Raw genomic sequence first — 18,968 nt, 5'->3', positions numbered from 1 at the left:
TGGCAAGGATATGGAGAAAGGGGAACCCCCCTTACACTATTAGGAATTCAAACTGGTGTGGCCACTCTGGAAGATGGTATGGAAGTTCCTCAAAAAGTTAAAAATAGAACTACGCTATGATCCTGCAATTACACTACTAGGTATTTACCCAAAGACTACAAAAATACTAATTCAAAGGGATACATGTACCCCAATATTTATAGCAGCATTATCTACAATAGCTGAATTATGGAAACAGCTCAAGTGTCCATTGACTGATGAATGAAGATGTGGTATATATACACAATAGAATATTACTTAGCCATGAAAAAGAATGAAATCTTGCCATTTGCAATGATATAGACAGAGCTAGAGTACATTATGCTAAGCAAAATGAGTCAGTTAGGGAAAGACGAATACCATATGATTTCACTCATATGTGGAATTTAAGAAACAAAACAAACTAACAAAGGGAGGAAAATGAGAAAGAGAGGCAAACCAAGAAAAAGACTCTTAACTTTAGAGAACAAACTGAGGGTTAGCAGAGAGGGTGCATGGGGTGAAATAGGTGATGGGGATTAAGGAGAGTGCTTGCTGTGCTGAGCACTGGGTGACGTATGAAAGTGTTGAATCACTATATTGCACACCTGAAAGTAATATTACACTGTATTTTATTAATATTAAACTGAAATTTAAGTAAAAACTTAAAGCATATTAAAAGATTGGATAAAGTCTGGCAACGTACCAATGCCAGTTTCCTCGTTTTTATAAGAATACCCTGATCTTTTTTAAAACTTAAAATCAATTAGTTAACATGTAGTGTATTATTAGTTTCAGAGGTAGAGTTTAGTGATTCATCAGTTGCATACACCATCCAGGTGACTTTTCTGTAAATCTAAAATTAATTACAAAATTAAAAAAAAATATTTTAAAAAAGCTGATTAGGTAAGTTTTAAATTCTACTTATGTATTCATTTATTCAACAAAGGTTGATTGCTCATTATGGGTCAGGTCCATGTTAGTGACCAAAACTCATAGTCCCACCCCTTGCAGGGTTTACAATCTAGTGGTGATTTGGCAGGAATAATATCCCTATTGCTTTTTTAAAAAGCAAAACTTAAAAGCATTATAGCTTAACAAAATCTTGGCTGATGGGCTACATAAGCAGATGGGCTATATATCCTTGCTCTATCACTTCCCAGCTCTGTGACCTTGGCAAAGCTAAACCCCACGGTGTATGTATGTCTTCCTCAGTGCTAAGATGGGGCAAAAAGATTTCTCATAGGCGTTTAACGTGCTTAGCATGCATTAAAGCACTTGCTCTCGGTTATTACAATTGTGATTATAATTATTGAAAAAACACAGTGATTCGGAATACGGATACAGGAAAACGTAATATGAACAGGGAGCGTGACATTGGGTCAAAGAATGCACACGGGTTTCAAAACAAAAAGGCTTTTCCGCAGCTAAGGTCACTGCGTCGGTTTAGCAACTGCAGTTCTGGCTCCGCCCCGCCCCGGCCCCGCCCCGCGCTCGGCCCCGCCCCGCCCCGCGCTCGGCCCCGCCCCCCGGCCCGGCCCCGCCCCCCGGCCCGGCCCCGCCCCCGTCGTCCCCCAGCTCCGCAGTCTCCCGCCCGAAGGAGGGGCTGCACGGCGGTGCCTGGAGGCGGGGGCTGGAGGAGGAACCTCTGCTGGGGGTTTGTCGGGAGAGACCTACCCAACCGCAGGCCCCGCAACCTCTGGTCCCCCCACTGGGCGGGGCAAACCTGGAAGCGGCGGCGCTCGGTTTTGCATAGCAATGCCCAGCTTTGCATAACCAACGAAGGCTAACATTTAAGGGCGCCGCCGCCGCCACAGACCTAGTAGCCCTGCACGGACCCGCTCTTTACAATGGCCTCCCAGGTGGATGCTGTGCTCCTGATCGTCTTGGGCTTGCTTCTCGCCGGCCCTGCGGACCCTTCACGCGTCCACCAGAGAAGGGTGAGTGTGCCCCCCACTCCCGCCCGCCCTCGCTCCTTTCGGGGCTGCTTCCAGCTCGCCGGTCCGGTTGGGGTGGGATTATGGGGGTGGCTACTCTGCTTTCTAGAATTCCTTCTCCTCTGCAGAGCCTCCCAAAGTCACTATCTGTGGGACTCCGAGTGGGTCCTTTTCTCTCTTGAGTCTCGGTTAACCCATCTGTATAGTGAACGTGGGCTATTAGGCCTTGTTCTGCTCCACTTTTAGGGAAGGTTCATCTCCCTTAGGTCTCTACCCTCTTGCTCTCTTTCGGAATATCGAACATCCGAGTGAAATTTGGCAGAACTGCAAGGCTAAGGAACTGCTCTCAGGCCCAGAGACTCAGCCTTGTTTACCTGCCCCCGCCTTCCACCTCCCATAAAAAGGCCTGGCACTCATCCCTTCCCCTTCTGTCTTCTCTGTGGCTCAGCTTGTCGTGACAAGCGTGGGTTTGAGAGGCAGGTAGGCCCAGACCTGTTCTTCTGGTGACAGAGATCCAGCCCTGTGACCCACTGCTTCTGATTACAGGCCACGGAAGAGTCTTCACTTTTCACTCACCCCATGCTCCAGACCCTTGGGAAGGGGAAGTTCTGCCTTTCTGAGACCTGGAGAAGCCTAGTTGCATTTGTCTCTTTGCTGCATAGCTGTGGGCAAGACACAGATGGTCTCCTCATCTGTAAAATGGACATGATGATACCAGCCTGCCTTTCTCAGATGGGTGTGGGTGAAGGGAAATGCTTTCATGGTTGGAAAGGGGCTAAAGTAACAGGTAAAGTGATACAAGCCGGTAGACTCGGCCTCACCCTGCCCCCGGGGGCCAAGGGGTCTATTTTATTTTTCCTGTTGAATGAAAGCATAAGGACCTCTTGGCCTAGAGGCCAAGACGAGAAGGACTCCCAGTGTGTCCCTGAGTATAGGTTGAGAATGTTTCTCTTGGCTCCAGGGCTGACCACTATGAGGTGGAGTCGAGCTAGACCTTGGACTTGCCCTGCATCCCCAGTCTCTCCTATGTCTTGACCATGGATGCCATCCCAGACCAGAGGGTTTTAGATCAGCACTTTTGGAGAGGCCCTGAGACATCATAGAGTTCACCCACCTTGCTCAGGCCGGTAGAGAATAGGTGCCACCTGTGATGTACAGCAAAAGGCACTTTCAGTTTTCTCTGGGCTCATGTGATTCAGAGTCTGGTGCCTGAGACCAGGAGCCAGATAAGGGCAGTGGGGTGATGGTAACCACTTAAGCATCTGGAAACTTGTTTTATTTCCTCTTCTCGTGTTAACCACTCTTGTGTTGCTGGGCTATGACCGGCATCAGACAGCGGGGAGAATGTCTAATCCCGTGCAGGCATACGGTAGGTGCTTAATAGACTCTGTGACACTGTATAATGACTGTCATTTATTGTGCACATACTCTGTGCTATGTGTTGAGTTGTGTGCTTTTTTTTTTTTTTTTCTAATAAGCTTTTTTGGGGGAATAATTTTAGATTTACAGACAAGTTGCAGAGATAACACAGAGTTCTCTCATAAACTCCCCACCCAGTTTCCCCGATGTTAACAGCTCGTATTACCATTGTGCATCTGCCCAAACTGAGGAACTAGCATTGGTTCATCAGCATTACCTAAAACTCTAGACTTTATTGGATTTCACCAGTTTTCCCATGAATGTCCTCTTTGTGTTCCAGGATCCAGTCCAAGGTAGCACAGTGCATCTGTCATCAGGCCACCCCAGTCTCCTCTGGTCTGTGACAGGTTCTCAGTCTTGTGTTTTCATGGTTTGCCAGGCTTGAGGCGTGGCGACTGTATTTTCTGTGCATACTTCTCATTTTCCCAGCAGCCCTGTGAGAAGATATAATTATGTCCATCTAATAGATGAGGAAACAACCTCAAGAGGGTAACTTTGTCCAGGGCCTCAGCTCGTGTGAGTGGCTGAGGTATGATTGGAACCCGGGTCTGTGATATGATATATACCTGTATTTTTGCCTCCAGAGCTGTGCATTTTCCCTCTGCCCTCTGTTGCCTCTTCCCACGTGTTGGCCTATCCTGGGGATGGCAAATACAGTAGTTTCTCCCTTATCTGTGGTTTTGCCTTCTGTGGTCTGTAAGCCCAGTGAGTCGCAGGCTGGAAGCAGATGATGCCCCTTCTGACTTCATCAGATGTTTAATAGTAGCCCTAATGCTATATCACAATGCCTGCATCACCCACCTCCCCTCATCTCATCACACAGGCACTTTCTCGTCTCACATCATCACGAGAAGAAGGGTGAGTGTGGTACAGTAAGATATTTTGAGAGGGAGAGAGACCACACTTACATAACTTTTGTTACAGTGTGGTGTTAATGATCGTTCTGTTTTCTATTAGTTATGGTTGTTAATCTCTTACTGTGCCAAATTTATAAATTAAACTTCATCATAGGTATGTATTAAAAAAAAGCATGCATAGAAGAAAATCCATAGAATATATAGGGTTTAGTACTATGTGTGGTTTCAGGCATCCACTGGGGATCTGGGAACATATCATGCACAGGTCAGAGGAGCTCCTGTGCCAGGTCTGGCCCTTAGTGGGCATTGCTAATCCTCTGTGCCTCCTCTTCCAGACGAGGCTGGACCCAGCTGCAGAAATTTTTGCCAGAGCGGCTTCTAGTCAGGCATGGGGGAAAACTCTGTTGTTCTGCCTTCCTCAGGGGCTGAAGGAAAAGGTAGCTTAGAAGAAGGGAAGGAATTCTTCATCTCCAACAGGACGCTCGGGACACCTGCCCCAGCCTGGAATCAGCCCTCGATGTGAAGCAGGGTGCCTCAGAATCTGTGAAAACAGCCCCAGAAAATGGCTAGTCCTCCTACCTGCCTTCCAGCCCAACTCTTAAGTCCAGGCATTCTTTCATTTGACAATGGCCTCCTAACTGGTCTCCCCCTTCCAGACTTGTTCCTCTCCAGTCCATTCTCAACCATGAACCAGAGCGTGGCACTCTCTTGCAATGGGGTTCTGTTGCACTTACAGTAAATCCAGGGTCCCAGTTTTGACCTACGAGGTCGTACATTAAATGACCTTGCCTCCCCTCCAGCCTCATCTGGGTCAGTCATCTGCTACATGTAGCCCAATAGCCTTCTTATAGTGCCCAGCCAGGCCAGCGAAACTTCCTACCACAGGGCCTTTGCCCATGTAGTCTCTGCCTGGATAGAACAATCTTTCTCTCTCTACTTACATGGCCGACTTCTCATCCTGCAGGGGTCCAGCTTAAGTATCATTCCCTTACTACCCTGTTTAAGTAAGTCCTTTGTTCCTCTCAACATTACCTCTGTTCATTTCTTTTCCGGTGCTCTGAAATCATGGTGGGTAACATTTATTGGCTTTAGACTCTAAGCTCCTCAAGGCAGGGCAAGAACATTTCTAATTGTTTACCACTATGAACACAAACCTAGTCCAGGGCCCGTGATCATTGCTCCATAAATATTTGTGGGATGAATACTGAAGGAAACATTTATCGGCACCTACCCTGTGTAAGGGGCTGTGGGGCACGCAGGCATGAATCAGACCCTGTTCTGTTCTTCTTACTCATGTCATTACATTTCATTCCAAGGGACAGAAACTCATTCCAAGGAGCTCAACTAAAGGGAAGTTTACTCCAGGTATACAAGGAATCTCTTGGAACTAATGGCAGGAAGTGGAGGCTGGGCCATATAAATGGCTTTCATTCAGTGAGCCAGCTCATGCTTTGGGCCTGGCATTGTTAAGAGCTTACATGCACGCTCTCATCTTCACATCCCTAAGAGGAAAGTATAAAGCCTCCACTTAAAAGATGTGGAAATTGGAGTGCCAAAGGGGAACTGGCCTATAGATTCATGTGATGCTGTGGCTGAGCCAGGCCTGTTGACTCAAGCTCTGATTTACCCTATATCTCACTCCAGAGTCCTGCCTTTCACTGCTAACCCCATATTGCCTATTTGGACAGGGGTGGGGTTGGGGAGGGGACACTTCTGTTCTCTCTTCCAGAGACCAGCAGAGCCCTTAGTTCTTGTCTCTTCCCAAACTTTGGCTTGGTCGTGGGTCACAGGTCTAGGTGCTCTGACCTTATCCCAAGTATTATGACCCAATGACGGCAGAAAGCCTTCTAAGTGATTTGTGCCTCAACCTCCATTTCCCAGAGGCAAAGAGAATCTGCCAGCCTCGCTTGGGTTAGAAGTTTCCTTTCAGCCCAGTTGGCTGTGTTGACGACGGGGTCAGTTGGAGGTGTGGGGCTGGCAGGTATTCCTTCTAAGATGGGATGCACATAGTGGGAATGCCTAAAGTGTTTCTTAGGTGGCCTTCAGGGGGCTGGGAAAGGTGCAGGTGGGTGGGCAGAGTCTGCACGGTGTAGGAAGTGTTAAAGATCATAGACGAGTAGGCAGGTTCTGTGGGAGTGGGGAGTCAGCGGTCTTGTGTAGCCAGACAAGATGGTGAAATCTAGAGACCTCTAGGGGATGTTGAAGAAGAAGAGAAAGTGGCTCAGCAAAGGGGAGGATGGTGATTCAGATGGGACAGGGTATGGGCAATGGGATAGGAGGCAGGAAGCACTGGTTAGGATTGGGGAAGCTTGTTCACTAGGATTCATCGACAAGCGCCCCACTGGGTGTCTCTCTCCGTGTGTCCTATTCCCTCCCGACCTGATTGCATACTCCTTGAGGGTAGGGGTTTCCCACTGTGTTAGTTTCCAATTATTCCTGGCCCTGGATTGGGCATGGGGTGTGACATGAATAAGATCTGGGTATGAGGCTGCAAAGGTGAACCCTCCAGGAACTTCCCTCTTAGGAGATGCCAGGGCTGGCTGGAGAGGGGTGGAGGGGTGGGGGGCTGAGAGTGGAGGTCAGAGAAGGCACCAACCAAGGGTGGATGTGGTTGTTCACCGGTTTTGAAGCTCAAGATCTGACATCTTGTGCTTTCTAGTTTACAGCACACTTTGGGGAGATTATATTTTTTTGAGTTTTCTGGTATAGTACTACCTTGGAGATGGGTACCAAGGTGTTATCCTGGGCTAACAGATACAGAAGTGCAGATAAAAGCTCAAGGAGGGGAAGTGCCTCGCCCACTGTCACACCATCCATAGCCTGTTCTGTTGATGCTTCTGCCCTGTGAGCGTTCCTTTTGTCAACATTTCTTTTCTTTCTGTCTGATTTTCTTCAGCCACCCAAGTCCGGGAGCTTTTTCTGGAACAACTGCGATAGGGCGAAGGACCCTGTGTTGTTCAGAAGCCTGTCTCTGCTACCTGACCCTGTTCTCTTTCCTGGGAACATGACTTTTGGCTTCGAGGTCCGGACCAGTGTCCCCCTCAACGATCCTCAGAAGGTGAGCCTGGAAGTGGGCAGGGTTGTGGAGGTGCTGGAGGGAAGTGGCATGGGCCAGCTGGCGGGGCCCCTTAGGGATGTATGCTCAGGTGACCGTGAGTAATTCTGCAATCCTGGAATCACAGAGCAGCAAAGGATGTGTGAATTCTACTCCAGTTGGGCAATTTTGTTTTGATGCTGTTGTGAATTATAAAACAGGGATGTCACTTAGTGATATGTAGTCACTTTAGAAATTACAAATTCTCAAAAAGTGGGGGAGATACATCCCCTGAAATCTCAACTACCCAGTGATAAGGGGTAGGCACTTTAAACATTTGGTAGGCTAGGATTTGGAGCTGTCCCTCATACAATCACATATAACATGCATATTAATTTTGAGTGGATATGTATGAAAATAAGAAGCAGTGTACCTTGTAAACGTGTCCTGCAATGTGCCTCCTCATGAGGTAGTCACTGCTATTTACATAATCGTCAGAATATTTTCTACATTTGTAAATATATGTACATTTGCGTTGTAAATATATGTACATTTACAATAGTGGATTTTTATGGCATGTGCTATTAAACTTGCTTTTTTGGGGGTGCATGGGTGGCTCAGTTGGTTGGGCATCTGCCTTTGGCTCGGGTTGTGATCCTGGGTCCTGGGGTCGGGCCCTGCGTTGGGCTCTCCACTCAGTGGGCAGTCTGCTTCTCCTTCTGCCCCTCCCCACTGCTCTTACTCACTCTCTCTCAAATAAATAAAATCTTAAAAAAATAAACTTCCTTTTTTTTTTTTTTTTTTAGCATCATACTGTAGGTTCTATACCTCTTTCTGTGGCATTTGGCATCAGTTTACCTAACTCTTCTTAATGGCAGAAATATTCGGTTGTAGATCTGTCCTGGTGTACTTAACAAATCTATTGTCAGACATTTAATTTGTTTCTAGGGCAGTTTTTGGTTTGTTTGTTTGGCTTTGTTTATTTTTTGGCTGTTATAAACACCTTTGCCAACATTATCCTTGTCATGTATCTTTTTGTACTTTTCTGATTATCTAGACAGAGACTTTATTTTATTTATTTATTATTTAATTATTTATTTATTTTTAGGCACAGATTTTTTTAGGTCTTTAGGTACATATTGCCAAAGTGCCTCCAGATATTTGAACTCCATATATCCTCTCCCAACAGATGGCCAGCAACAGATTTGCCTTTTTTCACAGATTTGATTCTGAGCATTTTCTAATAATGTTTTCCACTATTTTATGTCATCCCTAGTGAGGTTCGATGTCTTTTCATTAATTTGGTTGCCTTTTTTTTTTTAAGTATTTTATTTATTTATTTATGAGAGACACACAGAGAGAGGCAGAGACATAGGCAGGGAAAGAAGCAGGCTTCTTGTGGGGACCCTGTTGTGGGGTTCCATCCTGAGATTCTGGGATCAGGCCCTGAAATGAAGGCAGATGCTTAGCCACTGAGCCACCCAGTCATCCCAATTTTGTTGCCTTTTGTATTTACTTTGGGATTAGCCAGTTTGATCATGTCTGTTGCCTCTTATGGGAGTGGCTGTTTACATGCTTTTCTACAGAACAATAGAGGCTTTTCATATATCTATTGTAACACCATACATTGTAGTCCCTCTCACTACTTTCAACTGCTTTCTTTATAACATTTTTAAAAAGATTTTATTTATTTATCTATGGGAGACACAGAGAGAGAGAGACAGAAACATAGGCAGAGGGAGAAGCAGGCTTCCTGCAGGGAGCCTGATGCAGGACTTGATCCCAGGACCCCAGGATCACGACATGAGCCGAAGGCAGATGCTCAACCACTGAGCCACCCAGATGCCCCACAACATATTCTTATATGCCCTTCAGCTTGCCCAGGTGCAGATCTATTCTGGCACCAGTTTTGTTCTGATTCTTTAAAAGGCTTCTGATGTGGAATGTGTCCTGGTAACTACTCTTCCCCCTGGCTGAATCACAGCCTCTACCTTCTAGGTTGCTTGTGGACATAACTGGGCTGATAACATGCAGTGTGCTTTTTTACATAACCTGGCACGCAAGACCTGCTCGCTACATGTTAACTCTTGTTAATAGTTCAATTAGTGTCAGTCTGTTCCTGTGGCCCCTCTGACTTGGACAGAAGCCCGGGATGTGTGGACAGCTCTTGGGCCCTGCCTTCCTCTGTACCTCCCTCCAAGTCTTCTCCAGGCTAGATCATTACATTTCCTTTAGCTATACTTCAAGCGATAATCTACCAGGGTCACACAAATGCCATTTCCGTGCTCTTTCTGCTGAGTCTGGAGTGTTGGGCTCTATGGCAGGTGCCATCATGCTTGTTCTGCTGTCACTGTTGTGCAGAATGCTGGCATTTCTGTGATGCTTCACTTTTGATTGGTGAACTCTTTCTGCCCCTGGCCTGCTTTTCTTGGTTTTTTCGAAGGCCATTAAGATGGACCCCCACCCCTTTCCTGATACTTTATGACCTGTCGTACTTAAGTTTGGGCCATTGTACTTTATAAAAACTGTGCTTGGATTGCCTCTGCTCCTTCCCTTGCTCTTAACATTTCTCTTGTATATTTTCAGTTTAGTTCTTTTCACTTTTCAGGTAATATGCATATTAGCTATCAAATGAAAGCCCCTGAACACTTGTGTAGGAGAAAAGGTGATGAGCCTCGTTTTACAGATCAGGGGTGCTGAGGCTCATAGAAGGGTGCAGCTTGCCCAGGTCGCGTAGTTACTAGCACATTCAAGGCTGGGTGTCCTTATGCTGTTACCTGTTCTTGAACTTTTTCAGGCACGAAGGTGGACTTAGTGCTTGGTGTGTCTGTAGGAGAGTGCTCCAGAACTTTCCCTTGCTCAGCAGAGATCCCCTAGAGACAGCCCCTTATGAGCCTGGAGGCCTCAATGTCTTCCATCTCTTGTTCCTGAGGCCCAGAGAGGAGAGTGAGGGATCCAGGCCCACACAGCTTGCAAACAGGAGAGCCAACTCATCCTCTCTTCCGCTGACCATGCTGAAGTGGAATTTTTTTAATCCAGAGTCTCATCTCAGACCTGGATGAATTTAGCCCCTGCTGCAATGTTTAGAAGCTGGATGCCCCAGATTCCATGAGCCATGGGCAAGACTGGGGCCACCCAGGAGCTCCCCTTTCCTCTTTTGACTTGCTTTATAGGATTCAGCTTAATTTATAACTCCCTCCTGTGGGCCCTCTCTCAAGTTCCAGTCTCTGAGACCCTTGTTTTCTCATCCTCAGGAATCATAAATCGCTTTTTTATTTGGCATATACACTAATTTTGGGCTTTTAGATGTGGCTTTCAGGCCTGATAGTTTGACCTATTTTTCCCCCGAGAATCATGTACCTACAGTACTCAGTTTATAACTGCCTCCTTCCATTGCATCAGGTGGCTCCCCTTCAGCTGCTCCCCATGTATCTTTATTTAGAGCTTTTGTGTGCCTATCTGTGTGGGAGAGGCCAAGATAAAGAATTTCTTTTCAACCCATAAGAAATTTTCACTCTTAGGATGTCAGGACTGGTAGGCCTCTTTGAGATCATGAGATCCAAATATTCCATTGTCAGGATGGAGGGGTGGAGACCTGAGGACTTGCTCACAGGCCCTGGCAGGTGCAGGGATCCAGCCCTGATTATTGGTCAGAGCTTCTGTCTGTCTGGTTGTCGAGACAGGTCCCATGACAGAAGTTTATTTAAATCAAGCTACCTAATTTGCAAGGAAGTCTTGGACTAGAGAGATAGATGGTATCTTATTATTCAGCCTTGCTTGCTTTCCTGAGCCATAGGAGGAGGCAGATTGATAACAGGGGCTGGGAACTGAGCCATGCAATCCCCAAGTGGAAGGCATGGCACTGCCTCAAAAGAACCTATTGCCTTACGTTCCATGCACTCCTACTGAGTACCTCCGGTGCTGTCTTTGGCCTGGGTAGGCAAGGCATGGCTCCTTCTGGTGGATACAGCCCCATAGGCTTCTAGCCTGATGGGAGGACCCCAGCCAGGACTTGGCCCTCACTGGTCCCCCCATCTGGGCGTTTCTGTTCAGGGCATAACCGACTTAACCATTTTCATTGGGATACTGGAGAAACAAGGGGTACTGGCTGAGGGAGAAGGTAGGATAAGTAGTCCTGCAGGAGTTAATGTTTGGATTTCAGGCACTGTGCTAAGCATTTTACAGGCATTGTCTCACTCGATGGGATCTTATGAAAGAGGTTGGTACTCTAAAATATCCTGCTTTTGGAGACAAGGGAATGGAAACTGAGCAAAGTAGCTCGATGCAATGGCACAATACTAGGAAGTGGCGGGGATAGCTTTCCAGTCCAGGCCTTCTGGCTCTCCTAGGCGAAGGGGCTGGAGTAGGCTTGGCAGGAGAGCACAGAGGCAGACTGGCAGGGGACCATGTGTGAGTGGGGGTGCGGGATACTGTGTGTGTCAGCAGAGCGCCATGAGTTCAGCGAAGAAAGCAATTTGAATCTATCTGCTCAGGATCCAGAGTACACTGATGCCTCCCTTCCTCTTGAGCCTGGATCCTGACATCTAGGGCTGTTGGAAGACTGAGTCCACAAGCTGGGGAGCCAGCCCAAGCCCAGCAGACTCTAGGGGAATAAGTGCCCATCCAGGATTTGTCTCTTAAAGACAAAAGTCCTAAATCAAGTGAGCCTGGAGGCTGGGAAACATGACATTGCTAGGATTTCAGAACTGAAAGGGACCCTAAAATTGTGGTTTCCTGCCATAACACCCACAAGAAATCAGATGTTCGAGTGAGCTAACCTCCCCCTTCCCTTTCCTTACTGTTTTCCCTTAATACATTTGGCAGGGGGCAGGGGTTGCTGGTGGGGCACAAACACGGTCAAGAGAGAGAGCTCACTTAGTGAATGCCTGGCACACAGCAGGCACAGCTGGGACTGTCTGCTTTGAAGTCCTGGCCTCTTCCGGCTCAGCTGCAACCTCTAGAACAGGAGTAGAATCATGTCAGCATGGAGGTGTGAAGCACATCATCGATCTTCTCATCCAGCTTCTTCTGAGTATGGGGTCCTTCGGTGGCTTCCCCAACTCAGTCTGGAGAGCCTGCCACTTCTTGGGGGGTATTTCTTTTATATCCTAGCTATGATTGTGATGAAGATCTTCCTTTATATCAATCCCAAAGTGAGCTCCCTATAAATTCCTACTGTTTTAAATTCTTTTACAGCTCTACAGAGAAAATTTACCCAAGGATAGAAAAGAGGTTTCTACTCCAATCGGCTGGCAATTGTTGCCTGAGGTCCTACACAGGAAAGGGCTCTTGAAGCCAAGATGGGGCTGAGAAGGAAAGTCTAGCAAGTGGTGCCAGTTAGCAGTTACATGACAAGTGCATTTCAGCTCCAGTGTTAGCTTCAACCTATGGTAGTGATTACCTAAAGAATTTTAAGACTATGGTTCAGTGGGGGGGGGGGGGGGGGGGCGGGGAGCGGAATATCACAACAATCATTAATTATCTGCCATAGGTACCGGGAAGGATAACACTGGGACATGTGCCACATGGTCACTTCTGGATCAGAATATCTCCAAGACCCCATCGATCAAAAATTCCGTGATCAAAATAAAATGCTGATCTTTTAAAAATGTAGAGGAGTTGGTATGTTTGCCTTGGAGCTTATACTGTTTCAAACTCTTTCTCCCTAGGTGGAAATAATTGTGGAGAAGGAATTGGCTGGTTTCTGGGTCAAAGTCCCATGTGTGGAAGAACTTGGTAGCTGCACCTATGAAGACATCTGCCAAGTACTTGACACTTTTATTCCCCCTGGACAGCCCTGCCCGGAGCCTCTGCACACCTATGGGCTTCCCTGCCACTGTCCCATCAAGGCAGTAAGTACATAGGAAAGGAGAGCATTCTTTCTGTGGCTGGAGTAAACACATGGGACTTGGAAGGAAGGGTTCTTGCATTCTCTTCCCACAGATCTGGATGTCTATGGGTGATCTATCCTGAAATGCTTATATTTCGGGGGCTTTGGTTGATCCATCTGTGGGTTGGGAGACTTAAACCGCAGTATGACCTCCAGTGCCGGTTAGCTCTAACATTCCATGCTCTGTAGTGCTATGACTATCCCCAGTCTCATGTGGCTCTCAGGGTAGTGGCAGAAAGGGCAGTTCATGGCCCTTTTGGGAGAGTTCCATGAGAGTCCCCTCGGTAGGCTTCCACTGACCTGTGATCCACTGGTTTTCCTGCAGGGCATCTACTCGCTGCCTCGGACTGAATTCATCCTGCCCAACATGGAGCTGCCCTCCTGGCTCAGTTTTGGGCACTACCGCATCCAGGGCATCCTCAGCAGCGGTGGGAAGCGTCTGGGCTGTGTCAGGATCTCTGCCTCTCTGATGGGCAAATAATGTGGCACCAGCAATAGCAGAAAGAAGGGGCCTGAGAAAGGTATCCCTCTTCTTCTGTCTTGCATTTGCTGAGGTCAAATCCTGACTCTCTGTACCCCTTCAAGCCCTTTCTGCAATGATGCCACTTCCCTCACTGAGAATCATTTTGTGCCACCTGCATGGCATGGGTGGGCAGCCCTGACCTAGGGGTGCGGCTTGGCAGCTCTGATAGCCCACAGCAGCTGCCAGGCTGGCCGCTTCATTTCCCTCCTTGACTCTATAACTTTCTCTCTAAGAGCTTAATTCATTTTCTAAACAATCAAGGAATGGGACCAATGTATTTTGTGATCTTGAGTTCAGACCAACCCAGTTGTAGTTTTCAGAAGTTACCTTTGTAATTTTCTTTAGAAAAATTTTTTTGGGTCACTGACTTAAAAGCAGAATGGAAGTATTAATAACACTTTTTGCTTTACTTTTGTCCCCCTTATGAGGAAGGGGCTGAAGTAGTTCACCTCAGTCTATTCCTCCATTAACTTCTGTGATTAATTCAGTATTCTTTTCTAGTTTTGCCCAGCAAACAGTGGGGCATAGTGTATCCGGGGGAGGCAGGGCACGTGGTGGGGCTTCACTGGGAGAGGTATTTAAGAATGCCCTATGTGTTTAAGAAAGTTTACAGACTCAGGTGCCTGCAGGGCCAAACACGAGACCTAAATGAGTGAGGATGATGACAAGGAGCATACTGTTTCCAGGCATGTCTTCCTACCCACCCCCCGCCTTTTATAGCAGCAGATATGCATTGTTACAAGGCAGCTGATGTCCAGGCTTGAGCTTGGGAATATTGTCAGGGATGATGGGGCCTGGGCTGAGTTAGAAAGGGTGCATTCAGCCCATAGGGGCAGCTGTGGTAGAGCCGTGGCCAGTTGGTGCCACATGAGAATGCCGTAGGCCCAGTATTGCCAAATAGTCTCAAATTTTTTTCCCTTGGAGAAGCCAGAAGTCCAGACTTTTATATGAAATCTTATAGTTTTTAAATATTGGCAACAGATGATTTTTTTAAAACACTGTGCAGGCCAAAAGGGCAAAACCGACATGTCAGTAGGGGAAATCTGGCCCACTGTGGCCAGTTTGCATCCTCTGATGTAAGAACATGCATTCCTTGTCCTTTCAGTCTTGAGACGACTCCTCCAGGGTTGTTTGTCCCTCTGCAGGGCCGGATCCATAGGGTCTGACCCACAGAGCAGGCTCTTGCAGGGCTCGGGACGAGGGAGGCAGCCTCTCAGAGCTGTCGGTGGCAGGGATCATGAGGCTGCCTGCCCCAGCCTTGCAGCATTGTCAGGCTGAATGGGGCAAATGCGGAAGAGTTGGAACCCACCAGCAGCTGCTCTGTGGAGCAAAGATCCAACAAAGAGAGATGGACTCACCTCGGGTTCCTGGGTTCGCCCATCGTCCCGTCCTCCATGACAACCTACTGACCCCTGGATTAGTTTTCAGAAGTTACCTTTGTAATTTTCTCCCAGCTCCTGGGATCATTTGAAGCTTGGAATGGCAATAAACCTTTTTAACTTGCTGAGAATTCCTCCTTTGTCTTGACTGCACATTTGTCCATCGTCGAGTTTTTAGGAGCTTGTTTGGGGTGGGCTGTTCCTGCTGGTAGGGTTTGCTCTGGAGGCACAGACGAGCCGAAGTGATTCCAGGGACTGTCTCTTCTGTTTCTGCCTTGTGAGCTGCTTGTTCTCCCTGCTTCAATCTGTCTCGTCACCATCCAAGATCCTTGGCTTGTTTTTATTTTTTTGCTTTCCTATTGCTCTGTGACCACTCCAGCCTATTCCCCTTTTGGTTTTTTAGGCCTTGTTCTCACAGTTGTTCTCAGTTCATATCCTAGAATGGAATCTCATTAGCTCGGTTAATCTTTCCATGTCCTGCCAAGCTCTTGGGTCAAATGCTTCCCTGGGTCTCAGTGGGGAGGGTGTGAAAAATCTCAAATCACAGGCAAAATAGACTTTTTTAAGCAATGGTACTGAGCCAACTGGAAAAAGTTGAAAATAGATTCATACTTCACACCAAATGCAGAATAAACTCCAAATAGATCCAGGGTCTAAATATCAATGAAACCATACAACTACTAAAAGAAAACATAGATGCAAAATCCACAAGAAATAAAAGATTGGTACATTTGACTACATTTAAAAAAAAGTCGCTTTTCACGAAATACCATGAAGTCGAAAGACTGTGAGAGGGACGCCTGGGTGGCTCAGTGGTTGAGTGTCTGCCTTCAACTCAGGATGTGATCCCAGAGTCCTGGGATCAAGTCCTCCCTCGGGTTCCCCTCAGGGAATCTGCTTCACCCTTTGCCTATGTCTCTGCTTCTCTCTGTGTCTCTCATGAATAAATAAAATCTTCGATTAAAAAAAAAAAAAACAAAACCAAGAAGACTCGAAGAAAACATTTTCAGCACATATCATAGACCAAGTGTTAATATTTCTACTATATAAAGAATGAAACATCCAAGGGACTAAAAACCTGATAGAAAAATTGAGGAGACGTGAATAGACAACTCTCCTCTCACACATACACACTAAGTTGTAAAAATAGGCCTTAAACATGAAACCTGCAGACTTACCTATGATTAGAGAAATGTCTGTCAAAACAATAGAACATCACCTCTCAGACTGGTGCACAATGGAGATAGAACCACACTGCTAGTCTAGGCTGTAGGGAACAGGCATGCCTACACAGCTGGTGGGGATGCAAAGTGGTACAATCCTTGACAGGAATTTGTTAGCACCTAACCAGACTTCAAAAGTGCTTATTCTTTGATCCTACATTCCACCGCTGGGAATCTCCTCTGAAGATACACCTCCCACCATACAAAAATACACCTGCATGTGACTTTTCATGGCAGCATTGTGATTGCAAATACTAAAAATGTAAACATCTCTAAGAAAGTGACTGAATAAGCCACAATATGTTCACACTGAATCCTACTTGGCCATAAAAAAGAATGAGGGAGATCTTTGAATCGATATTGAGTGATTTCCAGGATATGCTGTTCAGTGCAAAGGCAAAGTGCAATGTGCAATGTGCTACTTTTCATGTAAGAAGGAAGATGTGGGTATAAATAAATATACATTCATGTGCTCATTTGTAAAGATGAGCCAGCATTAATGAGATTAGTTGTTTGCAGAGGGTAGGTAGGGATTTTTTTTTATAAATTTATTTTTTATTGGTGTTCAATTTGTCAACATATAGAATAACACTCAGCGCTCATCCCATCAAGCGCCCCCCTCAGTGCCCGTCACCCAGTCACTCCCACCCCCCGCCCACCTCCCCTTCTACCACCCCTAGTTCGTTTCCCAGAGTTAGGAGTCTCTCATGTTCTGTCTCTCTGATATTTCCTGCTCATTTTTTCTCCTTTCCCCTTTATTCCCTTTCACTATTTTTTATATTCCCCAAATGAATGAGACCATATAATGTTTGTCCTTCTCCGATTGACTTATTTCACTCAGCATAATACCCTCCAGTTCCATCCACGTCGAAGCAAATGGTGGGTATTTATCGTTTCTAATGGCTGAGTAATATTCCATTGTATACATAAACCACATCTCCTTTATGTTAGGTAGGGATATTGTGGAAAGAAGGGAAAATCATAACAGGGTATAAAGGATGAAGGAAGCAGGAGACTTCTGAGTGTATCTTTTCGTGTAACTGGCACTCTTAGAACTATAATAATGGTCCTCATACCTAAAACATGATTAAAATCAGTCAGGTGATGAGGAGAAACAACATGGAATACAAATGATAACAAACGAATTATATTTCAAATGAAGAATGCAACTGCATTGAAGGAGGTAAGAAAGATAACTGAAGTTACAGTACTTCGATGGGATACAATAAAGCTAAAGTACAAAGGATCTGCACACAAATATTGGATTCTACTCAGTCAATTTGTTTTTCACAGGAGTAGGGGTTAGCAATTGAAAATATGTCTATTAGGATTGAAAAAATAAATATATTGTGGATAATGAGAGCATGGGGGCATACTGTAAGGACACAGGAACCAACTTGAAGGAGCTCTCAATGGCCAAATCTTGGATATTTTGAGCAATACTATAAATAATGACAGTAATGTGTTCTAATCCATTGAATAAAAAAAAATCCATTAGTCCATACACAACAGAATCCCAGTTAAATGTAGAAGGAATGTTGGAAAGAGAAAAAAAAATCACCATTAGGCAAATATCATTGTAATAATTGCTGCAGACAGGAGACACCTATGGATGCTAAAATTGTTAGGTCAAAGTATAATGAAAAACAGGATTTTGTAGGGCGCCTGAGTGGGTTGGTCAGTTAAGTGACTGACTCTTGATTTCCACTCAGGTCGTGATCTCAGGGTTGTGAGATGGAGCCCAGTATTGGGCTCCATGCTGGACGTGGAGCCTGCTTAGGATTCTCTTTCTCCCTCTCCCTCTGCCCCTTCCCTCCCCACTTGTGCTAGCACTCTCTCTCTCTCTAAAGAACAAAACAAGATTTTGCAAGGTTTCAAGGTATTTCCCTTACAAGATACCAACTGCAAAGGGGAAAGTAGTCACTTTTTAGTGAGGAAAACTGGCAGGCACCACCTTAACCATGTATATCATTAAGTTAACATCACTAGTAATAAGACATTGACACCATGTATCTCCCAATATGATGCATCGATAAAGCACAATGAGACCTCTGTGGCATTGTCAAAAATGGATTAACCTCCAAGATGAGGAAAGATTAGAAAAACCCAAATTGAAAGACACTGCAAAATAAATGGCCAGTATTCTTCAAAAGTACGGGGCCATGAACAAGACTGGCCATGGCCAAAACTGAAGGGTGCCTGGGTGGCTCAATCGGTTGGGCATCTGTCTTCAGCTGGGGTTGTGATCCCAGGGTCCTGGGATCGAGTCCCATGTGGGGCTCCCTGCTCAGCAGGTAGACGGCTTCTCTTTCTGCCCTTCTCCCTCCCCTAAAAAGTAAATAAGTAAATAAAATAAATTAAAATAAAATAAATAGGAAAGACTAAGGAACATTCACAGATTAGAGAGAATAAAGATACTGTGAGCTCTTGAACTGGATGCTGGATTAGAAAAAGGCCCAAAAACAGGATTTCACCAGTTAATTACTTTGGCTTTGATTGTTGTATTAGGGTAAGATGTTAACATTAAGTGAAAGCTAGGTGAAAGGTATATTGGAAACTCTGTATTATTTTTGCCACCTTAAAGATTTTTCAAAAATAAAGTTTAAAAAATATGTTGCTGACGTCTCCATTTTGAGGGAAAAAAAGAGTTTGAGCTATCTCTCATGTAACTTCAGTGCAGGAAGAGAG

General features: G+C 45.8%; 2 protein-coding genes across 4 annotated transcripts in view; one reads left to right on the top strand and one right to left on the bottom strand.

Moving 5' to 3' along the window:
• The first annotated feature begins 1,595 nt into the window (after positions 1 to 1,595).
• Positions 1,596 to 15,188, top strand: GM2A (ganglioside GM2 activator). Its single transcript, XM_077895832.1, has 4 exons — positions 1,596 to 1,958; positions 7,128 to 7,289; positions 12,935 to 13,117; positions 13,481 to 15,188. The coding sequence occupies exons 1-4, from the start codon at positions 1,869 to 1,871 to the stop codon at positions 13,634 to 13,636; spliced, it is 591 nt and encodes a 196-aa protein (XP_077751958.1). The 5' UTR covers positions 1,596 to 1,868; the 3' UTR covers positions 13,637 to 15,188.
• The window catches only part of SLC36A3 (solute carrier family 36 member 3), a 47,945-nt gene continuing 32,590 nt past the window's right edge, over positions 3,614 to 18,968 (bottom strand). For 2 of the 3 annotated variants that reach the window (XM_077895829.1, XM_077895831.1), the window contains one exon: positions 3,614 to 3,808. In XM_077895829.1, coding sequence (XP_077751955.1) covers positions 3,688 to 3,808 — 121 coding nt within the window. In that variant the 3' untranslated portion in view covers positions 3,614 to 3,687. The remainder of the gene's footprint in view (positions 3,809 to 18,968) is intronic. The other variant, XM_077895827.1, reaches the window with a different exon arrangement.

Source organism: Canis aureus, chromosome 4 (genome assembly GCF_053574225.1).
Source record: "Canis aureus isolate CA01 chromosome 4, VMU_Caureus_v.1.0, whole genome shotgun sequence".
In the NCBI taxonomy this organism is placed as follows: Eukaryota; Metazoa; Chordata; class Mammalia; order Carnivora; family Canidae; genus Canis; species Canis aureus.
This window is presented reverse-complemented; position numbering and strand designations above follow the sequence as displayed.

What these genes read in the sequence shown, in the direction of transcription:
- GM2A (XM_077895832.1), top strand. Translation starts at nt 1,869, where the DNA reads ATGGCCTCCCAGGTGGATGCTGTGCTCCTGATCGTCTTGGGCTTGCTT. An exon ending in CACGCGTCCACCAGAGAAGG is followed by an intron (nt 1,959 to 7,127) that starts GTGAGTGTGCCC and finishes GATTTTCTTCAG; the next exon opens with CCACCCAAGTCCGGGAGCTT. An exon ending in CCCTCAACGATCCTCAGAAG is followed by an intron (nt 7,290 to 12,934) that starts GTGAGCCTGGAA and finishes CTTTCTCCCTAG; the next exon opens with GTGGAAATAATTGTGGAGAA.